The sequence below is a fragment of the Barbus barbus genome (genome assembly GCF_936440315.1).
Source record: "Barbus barbus genome assembly, chromosome: 1".
In the NCBI taxonomy this organism is placed as follows: domain Eukaryota; kingdom Metazoa; phylum Chordata; class Actinopteri; order Cypriniformes; family Cyprinidae; genus Barbus; species Barbus barbus.
In genome coordinates, this window is record NC_136729.1 from 34,466,794 (window position 1) to 34,478,596 (window position 11,803).

Below are 11,803 nucleotides of genomic sequence, written 5' to 3' on the forward strand. Positions count from 1 at the left end.
GTTGCTTTCTTCCATCCTTCAACGCCTGCACAATACATAAAATGAAATCAAAATCATGATTTTCAGCAATGAAGCGTGTTCATGCAAGCAGCTCATGATTCAGTGTTTTCAGTGTCTTGGAGAGGCTCGGTTCACAGCTTCACACAGAAACTCCATCTGTCACAAGTCACTTATAACATGGGAGCATTATATGAGGCAGCAGCACCACCCTTTAAATATATTACTTGTTTTATTTAATGATTTTATTAGAAATGAATCAACAACAACAAAAATATTTTATTCTTTTAAAGCCATACTGAATGGGTCAAAAAGAGTGAAAAATGTGTGCCCAATCATTCAACTCCTAAAAGGACACTAAAAAATATTCAGAGTAAAAAGTAATTTCATATTTAAAAATAAATAAATAAATATTTTCAGTGCAGATGCACTCCCCTAAAACAGAATCCCAGTTATTCTAGAATGTGTAATTATTTCCAAACAGAGCTATCGAAGTATTCTATTAAAAACTACAACAACAAAAAAATGTCAGTTTTTTATTTCTATTTTGTGCAGCCATATGTTCTTAGTGCTGCTTGCTAAAGGCTGGAATATACTACTACACAATTTTTTCCCTGATTTGCCATCTGGAGGAGTTGATTCTTGTTGCTGAAAGTTGCCACGTAGTGTATGAAGGCAAAAAATCAAACGTTTGATATTTTTAGCTGATTCTAGAAAACATAACACTTGAAAGTCTGGAAATGTAGTGTGTGGTGTGTGATGCCAAAGTTTTTTTGTATCCATTCTCAAAGTCAGCAAGTGTATGATGCCTGATGTGTGTGATACCTCAAATCATGCGGCTTGTTGTGGAGAGGTGTGTTATTAAGGTTTTAAGCAATCAGACATGAGGTGGGCGATTTAAAATTGACAGAAAATCCCTTAGACTTAAATTTACATAAGCTATATTTAGGGACCAGAAAATGATAGAGACACTTTTGACTCGCGTCAGTAATTAATCACCCAGAACACCCTAGAAACTGCACAGCAATGACTAAAAACCACACAAAACCTCCCACAACACCCTTGCATAGTGGTGGTGACTTAATAAAATGCCACAGCTTCTTCAGAAAAAGTTTTATTAAGTTACCTTTTGGTGAACATTCTTGAGAAAGGGATTCAAGACCTAAATAAAGATGTAAATCTCTCATTTTCTTTCAGGATATTTGTGATTGGAGATGGTTCAGACTCCGGCTCACCATCCAGTCCAACTTTAGAGGAGAGAAGGAAACCTGGAAACCTGCTCATCTGGCAGGAGAGAGAGAGAGCCCAACAGCAGAGAGACCGAGCTAGCACGTGAGTGGCTGATGGGAGGGAATGAATCTCAAAGGGAAATATGAGACAGTGGGTGATATGGCGTCAAAAAAGACTGTTAGGCCTTAAAACCAGCAAGCCTGTTTGCTAATGCGTAGCAAGCAATAAAGAATCTTCAAAAGCACATGATGGCTATAAAGTGCATAAAATGGCCTCTTTTGATTTCTTTCTGATGCTTTGTCATCAAAGGCATTGTGGTTGTAATGGAAACCACTATTACCTGCTGTCGCGTGCCTTTACTTCATTATTGTCTTAAAGCATATTTCGAGTCTTGAATCATTGTAAGCATACTCAGGAGAACATCAGAGGGGCTCTGCCAGAATGCCTGTAATTTGTGCTTTTCTTCTGTATTAGGAGGCTATTGACTAATAAGCGTTTGATGTCTTACAGTTTGCAGAAGATTACTGTAAAAACAGGAAGTAACTTGGGGACGACGACAAAGCACGGAGGAACAGGAAGTGTTTCAGGGTAAGAGTGGAGCGAATGGCCTAGTGCTTATGCGTTTATGTGTTCTGTGTTTGCATGCGTGCTTGTGTTAACATTTTGTTGAGTCTCTTTAACAAAGAAAAGACAAAAATCTGAATTTGAGACGCTCAAGGGACTAGATTACTAGCAGCATAATGAACAGTCAAATCAAACATATACACTGTACTTTATTTAAAATGAACTTACCTTCGTAAAACAAGCATGATGTGGTTGTAGTATTACAATTTTGCTTTGTAGCTGTTTAGTTAGTGAATTTCACAAAGCAGTGAACATGTTTTGTGATCAGTTTATTGTTGATCTCTGTGTCCCTCTAGTGGTGATTCTGATAGCAACTCTCCACCCAATGGCCTGAAGCAGAGATGTGCAGTGAGTGCTTCACATTTAATCCTTCTGTTATAAATGCATAATATTATACTGGAGTATTTAATTGTACATGAGCATTTAATATTTCTTCCTTTAACTTATTTCTCTCTTCCTGTCAGAGTGTCGATCAGGTTTCCCCATCCTCTCAATCGGGGTCTTTACAACGCTCCATCAGTCGCACAGGTACCCTCCATACCAAGATGCTTGCATTGTGTTATTAATAGACAGTACAAATTCTTCTGTGTGAGCTTCTCACACATAATGACCAACTTGAACCTGTTGTGGAATCTGCTTGGGGATATATTTTGCATTCATGCAAAAAAGTAGTACTTTATGGACACTTCTAGTTCCTGTAAATTAAGTCACTAAAATAATTATAATTTAAATAATTGCATTTAAGTTTTATAAGCTGAATGTTCTTCAGGGATCCCACTTTTTTTAACCTATTAAAAATTTAAATGAAAATCATTTACATGACACTTTTCAGTCGTTCATTTAGCTTATTTTAAAGCGTTTTGTCTTGTTTTAAGAGAGGCCCCCTTGGAAGTTTGCTTAGGGACTCTAGTGGGGCCTGGCCCCCTGTTTGAGAACCACTGGTCTTGAAGAGACTGTGGCAAAAAAAAGAGACCATCCTGAACAGTGCCTCAAGTGAATTACATTTTTTTTTTTTTTAGAAATGAACCTTCAGAAAGCACTGTGACCACCAGAGGGCAGTGCTGATTCAAAAGTGCTTTGACACTCTTTGATAAAGTTTTATTTGTTGTTGTTGTTGAGAGTAATTTATTATCGTTTGTATATGTCAAGTTCAGTTTTATTTTACCTTTATTTATATACAGTACAGATTGTTTCAGAGCAGCTTCACAGTAATAAACAGGAAAATAACAATCAGTGATGCATACTTCATCAAATATGAGACAAATCCAAGGTTATCAATTATGAAACAAGTTAAATTCAGATAAAAGCATCTCTGCTGAAGACAATGATAATATTACTGAATATTAAGGATATTTTTAATCCTCAACAAAGCACGTGGGTAGGAACCCAAACTCCATCAGGTAACAGAAATGGAGAAAACATCCTTCTGAGAAACCAAGCTCAGTTGGGGAACCGATTCTTCTCTGGCCAAAATAAAATATAATCTAGATCTATAATGGTTAAATTTCTTGTTTTATTAACATACGTTTTTCTTTGTTTTGCTGAAGCTGTATTGGTAATGCAACTTCATTTTTGAATTAATTATGTTTGTGTCATGTTTTAGATGCGTCCTATGTGAAGCCCTGTTCTCCTACAGGTTCTGCTGCCAAACCCAACAGCTTCTTGTTCCGCACATCCTCACGCTGCAACGTCAAGACGGGTACACACACACACACACACACAGATGCACACGTAGAGAAGTAAATCTAGGAATATAGGACCTGTTTTCATGATTTGGTCAATAATATATGTTGTCTGTTTCTCTCAGGATCAGGAAACAGTTTGGCGGAGTCTGGCCGCAGTGAATCCCGCTCCACACTCAGAGAGGAAAGAACAGATGTCCTGCAACTGCGCAAAGTAAAGAAGCATCCCATATTATTCATCTCACCATCTCTAGCTTTTCTGACACACCTCACCCCATTTTTGTTGCAGTGATCTTATTTTTAAATTTTTGTCTGTTTTATTTCTAGATTTTTTTTTCCCAAAATATATTTTATAATTAAAATGTACACTACTGTTCAAAAGTTTGCCTTTTTTAAAGAAATGAATACTTGTATTTAGCAAGGTGCATAGAATAGATACATTTTATAACAATGTGAAAGTTTTTACTATTTCAAGTGAAGGCTGTTTTTTTTTTCTCTGTTCATTAAATAGTCCTGAAAAAATTGTATCACGGTTTCCAATATTAAACAGCGCAACTGTTTTCAACATGGATAATAAGAAGACATGTTTCTTGAGCACAAATCAGCATATTAGAGTATATTTCACAATCTTACTGTTTTGTACTGTTTTTGATCAAATAAATGCAGCCTTGATGAGCAAAGATGCTTTTTCACAAATCCAAAAACTTTTGAAGAGTTTAGTACCTAAACAAATACATTTTATTAATCGCTACATTTTCAGGTCCATAATAATACTTTCAATATATATGTATTTATTTATATTTATATTTATTACGGTAGTCCAGTATTGTTTAAGAGTTGGATAGGAGTTTAATATGCATGATTTTCTCCAACAACATTCAGCTGTTCTATAAGCAATGTGTTCTGATTTGATCTCTGGGGTCTTGACAAAGTTATATGTATCTTCCAAGGAAAATTCCCAATTCTTTCAAATTGGTTAGTTTTTTTCCTTTATTTACTTACTTTTTCCATGTCTCTCTGCTAGACTCTGGAGTCACGTCTGAAGATCTCTCTGCCTGAGGAGCTGGGAGAGGCGTTGTCCAATGGCACAGTTCTCTGCCAGCTGGCCAATCACGTGCGACCTCGTTCTGTGTCAATCATCCACATCCCCTCACCGGCGGTGGTGAGCTAATACTTAGATCTTATTTTCATTATGGCCAAAACATAATCTAGTATCTCATAAAACAAGCACTGTGCCTGGATCTTTGTGTAGTCTTTATTTATCCATATTTGAAGAAGGCTGATCCTGGATCAGCTGGATTACTAGCAGGCTGTTCTTGAATTGCTTTCTAATGAATGTATGTGCAATATTTCTATCTGTTCAGCCAAAGCTGAGTGCTGCCAAGTGCCGCCTCAATGTCGAAAACTTCATTGCTGCATGTCGTAGACTAGGAGTCCCTGAGGTAAACATAAATTTCATCTTTTATCGTTTGCTTCTTTTATTATCCTCCATATTTTGGTCTTCCTGGGATGTGTTGTCTGAGCTGTTTGTAAATGAGAAAAACCTACTTCGCCCACTGACACGTGACTGCAACAATGTTTAAGCTCTTTTATGTTGTCTTTCAATTGCTTCAAGCTCAATTTGCTCCTTTTGTTTTATTTTTATCTTATTTATTTATCTTAAAGGGATAGTCATCTCAAGTAGTTGAAAAGTACCCCTTTTAACATTGTTAGGGGTGCATGATATAGATCGAAATGAAATTGATATGGCAAAATGTCTTCGATTGAATAAAATAAACAGATGCACTGTGGATTTCAAAGTGAAGTGTGAGCGTGCAGCCCATGACATCACAATAAAGGAATCAAGCCACTTTAAGACGTTGAAATACTGTATCATGTATCATACTGTTTCATCTTTGGTCTGAAACCCACAGTGCATGTATAATCTGCCGTCAAACAGGGAAAAAAAATTGAGGTTTGATGCTTCAGGATGAATAAATTAAGACGTAAATATTAGTATAGTAATTTTATACTATAGTTGTACTTTTAAATTATTTAAAACTTTTAACTTATTTTAATTATTTATTTGTTCCTTATTTTGTTTAATATGTATATTTAATAATAATAATCAGTAAAATATTATTATTTTATTTTCACATAGAAATGTGCAAAAACCGTGGGAATGTGGCATTCAAAACTCAAGTGGGGAAAAAAAAAGGTTTAAGTTGGTTTCTGTAAAGGTTATACTGAAGTGTGATTTTTTTTTTTTTTAAGGTTTTCCCAAAACCTTTAGGAATAAAATTATAGTTCGCACAAAAAGTATTCAGAATGCTGATGGACTCAACAAAATTTCCCAAATCATTCTAGAATGGTTAATTTATTCCAAAGTTTCCAGATATTGCTATTTAAGTAATCTAGTGATAATTTTCTTTATTTTTTATATTACAATTTATATTGCAGAAAAAAAAAGAAAGCAAGTTATACATGTTCCGAAAAGAGGTTTTTCATATTTTGGGTGAACTATCCCTTTAAATGATCCGGCTTTAATTTTGTCTTTGTTCAACAGTGTGTCCAAACATCTTTGTTTGTCCCCTCTGCATTGCTCTTCCTGTCCTTTTGTCTGTCTCTCTCTTTCTCAGATGGAGCTGTGTTTAGCGTCTGATATCCTGTGCAGTAAGCTATCTGCAGTGCACCGCTGTGTGACGGCGCTCGTGGCAATAGCAGGAGGAGAGGAGGAGGTGAACGAGGACAACAGCGGCACCTCTCCCTCTGTCTCTCCTTTTTCCACCGGCTTCCTGCTCTTCTACTCTCTCCTCATGGCTTTGCTTTATCTGTTCTACTGCCACCTTATAGCATAGAGTGAGCGAGTATCAATGTGCAAATGTAATGGATTTTAAAGTCCATCATCTCTGTACTGTGTACACTGTCACACACACCGTTGACGCTGTCTGACATATATATATATATATATCAGAGCAAATTCCTTACCCATAATGCCTTTCAGATTACACAAGCTCCCTACAGATATCTTAAAAGGTTAATTTTAGGACTTCAGAACTTCATTTTTGTATAACTAGTGAAATATTGAAATATATTGCAAATTATCAGACGTCTTGATCAAATATCCACATTTTTCCACACCAAAATGCTCATAAACAACTCATTAATGGCCACATACTGCTTTTTCTATAGAGGATGTGGAATTTATAAGTACATAGACATGGTTTCCAGTTCCACTAATGAAGGGCTTTTCCACCTGATTGCCTTAGCATCGCTGTTGATCCCAGGATAGTTTATACACCTTCTAGCGCTCTTTGCAAGGGATCTTGTTATCCTAAGAGTTTTAAAGCACTGGCACAAATTCCCCATCCCTTCTTTTATTTTAATTTTATTTATTTGTCTCTTGAAGGGCTTTAAAATGGCTTGTATTTGTCCTCATCGACGTGCCTCAGAAGCTTGTAGGTTCCTTCTGTTCACGCAGCAGTGCAAATGAGTTTGTAGCATCTGGTAAACAGTCTGTTTAACAGTGGCTAACAGTGTGGTGATGGTACTTCTCAGCTGAATTTGGTTTAATTCACACGTTGTGGAAATCTGTTAGGGTCACGGCTGAGTGGACTATTTCACTTTCCAGTCTTTTGTTGACTGTGACCATCAGAGGGCAGTGCTGTTATTAAACTGTTCCTTAAACACGTTTTTACGGTACTAATATGATTAAAAGCTGTGTTAACTTGTTAATTTTTTTTCTGTTTTGAATATTTGTTTTGGTTTTCTTGAGAGCATCTTTAATATAATTCTTATATGCAAGCAGCTGAAGATTAAGTTATTGTTTCAGTTTATTTATGTTCTGCTGAAGCTGCATTTGGTGGAAACCCAGTCTCTCTGAGCACATTACGGAAAGTTGACTAATTAAATTACCCGATTAAATAAGTAATACAATTCTGATTAAACTGAAAAAAATGTGGACATCTATTTTTTTTAATATATATATATATATATATATATATATATATATATATATATATATATATATATATATATATATATATATATATATATATATATATATATATATACACACACATGTGTGTTACTGTTCATGCACTTGGCTATATATAAACAGACATCGGCAAATTACACCATTTTTTTAAATTAAAGATGAAATGGTTGTGAGTCGTGCTCCTCCATAGCCTTCTTCGTCTTCCGTTTCCTGATTCTAAATGTGGCCGTAGTGGTCCTGTAATGTGCCATGAGCACCCATCTTCCCCTGTGCTGTATGCTGATGTTGCTTTTGTATTCCGTGCCTACTTAATGTGATTTAGGAGCTTTGCCGACAGTTTACTAACGAGCAGCGTCTCATCTGGGGAGAACGATAAGAGGAGAGAGAGAGACTGGGAAATAAGGCTAGGTGAAGGGATATGTTATAACTAGTTACCAACGCTCCATCCCGCACCCTACGATGTCTTAAGCATATTTTAAGAGGAGTTTGTTCAGGAGTAAGTTGATGAGGTTTTATAATATTGTACATTGTTGTCAATGCTAAAGCTAATCATAATAGACATTTTCATTTGATATGTCCACTCTGATAATGAACTCAGACTTCACATTTAGCATAGATAAACCTCCTCACAGTTGCTGGAGAGGCTTCAGCCATATGAAATAGGGATTGTGATGTGTTATATGTTGAAGGATTTTACAGAGGACGACATGCATACGCTAGACTCAGTTTAGAAGGCACTAGATACATGAATGTTTCCGTTCAAATGTTACCTAGTGGAAACTGTTGCAACACATGAAATGTATTTTGTAATATTTATAAAATACTGTGTATTTAAGAAGTTAATACGTTTATATTGATATAAAGATGTGTTTTGTCTGTAAAGAAATTATTAAAAAACTGAAACACTGATTTTTATGTTTTGTCTGCTGCTTTACATGTGCTTTTGTCAAATGTTCATGACTGACTGTTGCTCTCGCTCATGATTAATTCTGCTTTAGTTCTTTGTCTCTCTGCTGAGATTGAAATCCTCACGTCAGCTCTTCTCTGTAGCTAATGAGTCCTGATATTCTGTGCCCTTTACCAAAAGGTAAGTGTTGATCCATTGTGTGGGTAGTAGAAAACAAAGAAAAAGAAAAGCATGCACTATGCTACACAGTGGGGTCCAAAGTCTAGACCACATTTAAAATCATTTTTCAGTGGACAGTGGAGTGCTGCTGCCGTTAAAGCCAAATTGCAAAAAAAAAAAAAAAAAATTTAAATTTTTCAATTCAACTTTTTACTGATACTTGCTTTTTGAGACTTGTGGACCGTAGTGTGTGCTTGTTTATACTGGAAGCTAAGTTTATACACTGCCTTTCAAAAGTTTGGAGTTCTTGTGCTCACAAAGGCTGCATTTATTTGATCAAAAATACAGTAAAAATTGACATTTTGAAATGTCAATCTGCATTACTCCAGTCTTCAGTGTCACATGGTCCTTCAGAAATCATTCTAATATGCTGATTTGCTGTTCAAAACACATTTGTCACGATCAGTGTTGAAAACAGTCTTACTACATATTTTGTGGAAACACTGATACATTTCTTTGTTTTTTTCATGAATAGATAGTTCCAAAAAACAAATTTATGTGATAGATATCTTTAATGTATCATTATTGATGTTGTTACTGTCACTTTTGATCAATTGAATGCGTCTGCTAAATAAAATTCATTTCTTTAAGAATGGTAGTGCATGCATACAGTACATGCTCATTTAAAATGCAATGCACTGCAACAGTTTTTGATATAAAACTGCATGATAGAACTGTTCTTTAGATGAAAATATACTGCCACCCATCAGCACAAACAACTTTACAAACCCCAGAACAAATCAAATTAACAAAGAAAATAACTGAGCTTTAAGTGTTCACCCACTAAGTACATGCTACTTGCTATTACAATGGAGCTTTGGCTCATTCTTCTTTTCAAAGACAGTGCTTATTATTTAAATGCAACAGTTCAGGTTTTGTCTGTAGACATTGACTCTGCAGGAAGTGTTAGAACTGTAAAGCTGGTTGTACAATTAATCAACACTTAAAATAGATGAATGTCATTCCCCTGAGCAAACTGAGGTTTTACATCATCAAAGACTTTCTTGCTACCACACTTGTGTTACGGTGTAAATGCACTGATTAGGACGCTATCAGACGCAGGTGTAGTTACACTGAAATCATGTGAAGCACCTTACCTGCGTACAGGTGTACTTTCATCAAGCAATCATTTTGGTTACTTCTGAACTCATTAAAGTGTTTCAAAGCAGGCGAGTGAATACTTATGTGCTCATTTGTTTTCTGATTATTATTTATTAATTAACTGGCTAGCTCATTTTTCACTTTGACATTATAAAGTGCTTTGTGTTCATGGGGGAGAGCAGTTGCTAGTTAACCCTCTATAGTGTCACTTTTTCTTCTAATTATGGAACGTTTTAAAAAAAATTCTGCCATTAAAGAAAATCAATTTTAATTTCAGAATTCTCCTCGTTTTCTACTTTAATTACGTATGTGTTTCTTAATGAATTGATGAATTTGTGTATTCGGAACTACAAAATCTGTTTATAATACTCTTCTGAAGGAGAATCAATCATGTACTATTCTTAACGGGATTTTAGTAGTATATAACGTTTTTAAGCACATGAAACATAAATCATAATTGAGTTTTACATAATTATAATTACAATTACAATTAGCACTTCCATATAAATAATTCCAGTAATAATTGATGCCCCTAACAATAAAGACATTCATCACTGTCAGTTGCCATATGGCTCCATTCATATTTTCTTAGTTTACTGTAAAGCTGTATCGGTAAACTTGAGAATATATGAGCATAAACACCTATTTTAACAAAGAAGCAGCAAAAACCCAGATGTTGAAGAATTGTTTTTAATAGGGCAATAAGAGGAGCTTTTGAGCATGTGTTGACCCCCAGTAAAAACAAATTACGTGTCTTAAAAGCAACATTATTGGTTTCTTTAAAGACTGATTTTAATTCAACAATGCCACACGTCAGTTTTTTCTGAAAAATAAGACAGTGAATTGTTTCCATATTGCCACATGGCATAAAAGAGGGTTATAAACATAATATGTTAACACTGTAATATTGCTACGCTTTTCTTGTGTTAAAGCAATGAGCTTACTGTAAAATCTGATATGTACTGCATGTGATATACAGCTTGAATATGGCAATAAGAGCCTTTTATCAAATGCAACTCTACATAATCTATACTTAACGTAAACGGTTAAGGTTGACTGAACTTAATAATTGGAATGCATGATGGATTTTCAAGATGGTGAAGTGCTGGCTTGTTATGCTCCACTCACTGTACTTCACCCTGGGATGAAATAGCATCCTCTCTGTGAAGTGCTATAACTGCATGGCTGCGTCTCTGAGAGACGGTGTCTTAAACGCCGCTGCTGTGTGATAGCATCGGCAATTCAAAGAAATGATTTTGCGATCAAGTGCTGTACTGCATGCATTGCCTGCCCTTCCTATGGCACGTGTTCCAGACTGCCTCTTGTTGCCACTTAATGTGATCCTGTCTGCATCTGAGGAGTAGGCTATCTTGCATGTGGTGGGTCCTTGAGATGGCAGATGGGAGTTGCATGTCTCAACCATCCTTAGGTGCATGGAGCTTTTCATATGAAGTCTAGGATCTTGCTTGTCTAACCAGTGTGCACTTCATCTCCTCTTAGAAGCATATATTTGAAGATTTTAGGGCCTGCAATACAAGCAATGTTCCTAGAGCCGTATGATTATGCCAAGATGCTTATTTTATCTTTTTGTGTAAAAAAACTTATATTGGTATTCTGTTTTTATCATCAAATCCCACCAGGACACACTGTGTCCGCCACAGCTGATTCTGGAGGAAGAGGGGCTCACTCGCATCGCTCAGACTGTTCAGACGCTTTTGGAGTTGCCCACATCAGGTGCCCGTCGCTCATCGCGTCAGGACCCCTCAGGGCTTCCTCTTCAATCCACGCCTCAAAATCAAGACGCCGCCTCCTAATGATCAAGTGATTATTTCCAGCACATTTCAGTTGCACAATCTATTTTTTATATATATATGTTAGAAATTTTGATCAGGAGCCAGCCTAGAATAATACCAGCTTGTGGTACAATGTTGCCTGTTATGATGCATGTACAGATTATTTTATGTAAATTGCAAGCACAAATTCTTGGTAACTATTGAAACTAAGGAATTCAAATAAAGTAAATTTAACTTAAAACTGCTTGTCTGTTGCATATTTATGCAGAATATA

General features: G+C 35.9%; 1 protein-coding gene across 3 annotated transcripts in view; it reads left to right on the top strand.

Annotated features, from left to right (window-relative positions):
- Positions 1 to 11,803, top strand: part of LOC306871805 (leucine-rich repeat and calponin homology domain-containing protein 4-like) — a 38,289-nt gene that overhangs the window by 24,039 nt on the left and 2,447 nt on the right. Inside the window, exons 10-18 of one of the 3 annotated variants that reach the window (XM_079419976.1) lie at positions 1,195 to 1,329; positions 1,738 to 1,815; positions 2,148 to 2,199; positions 2,316 to 2,379; positions 3,455 to 3,550; positions 3,659 to 3,747; positions 4,558 to 4,695; positions 4,898 to 4,975; positions 11,377 to 11,557. In XM_079419976.1, the coding sequence (XP_079276102.1) occupies positions 1,195 to 1,329; positions 1,738 to 1,815; positions 2,148 to 2,199; positions 2,316 to 2,379; positions 3,455 to 3,550; positions 3,659 to 3,747; positions 4,558 to 4,695; positions 4,898 to 4,975; positions 11,377 to 11,550 (904 nt within the window). In that variant the 3' untranslated portion in view covers positions 11,551 to 11,557. Of the gene's footprint in view, positions 1 to 1,194; positions 1,330 to 1,737; positions 1,816 to 2,147; positions 2,200 to 2,315; positions 2,380 to 3,454; positions 3,551 to 3,658; positions 3,748 to 4,557; positions 4,696 to 4,897; positions 4,976 to 6,151; positions 6,505 to 11,376; positions 11,768 to 11,803 lie in introns of those variants that run through there. The other 2 variants (XM_079419975.1, XM_079419974.1) reach the window with 2 other exon arrangements.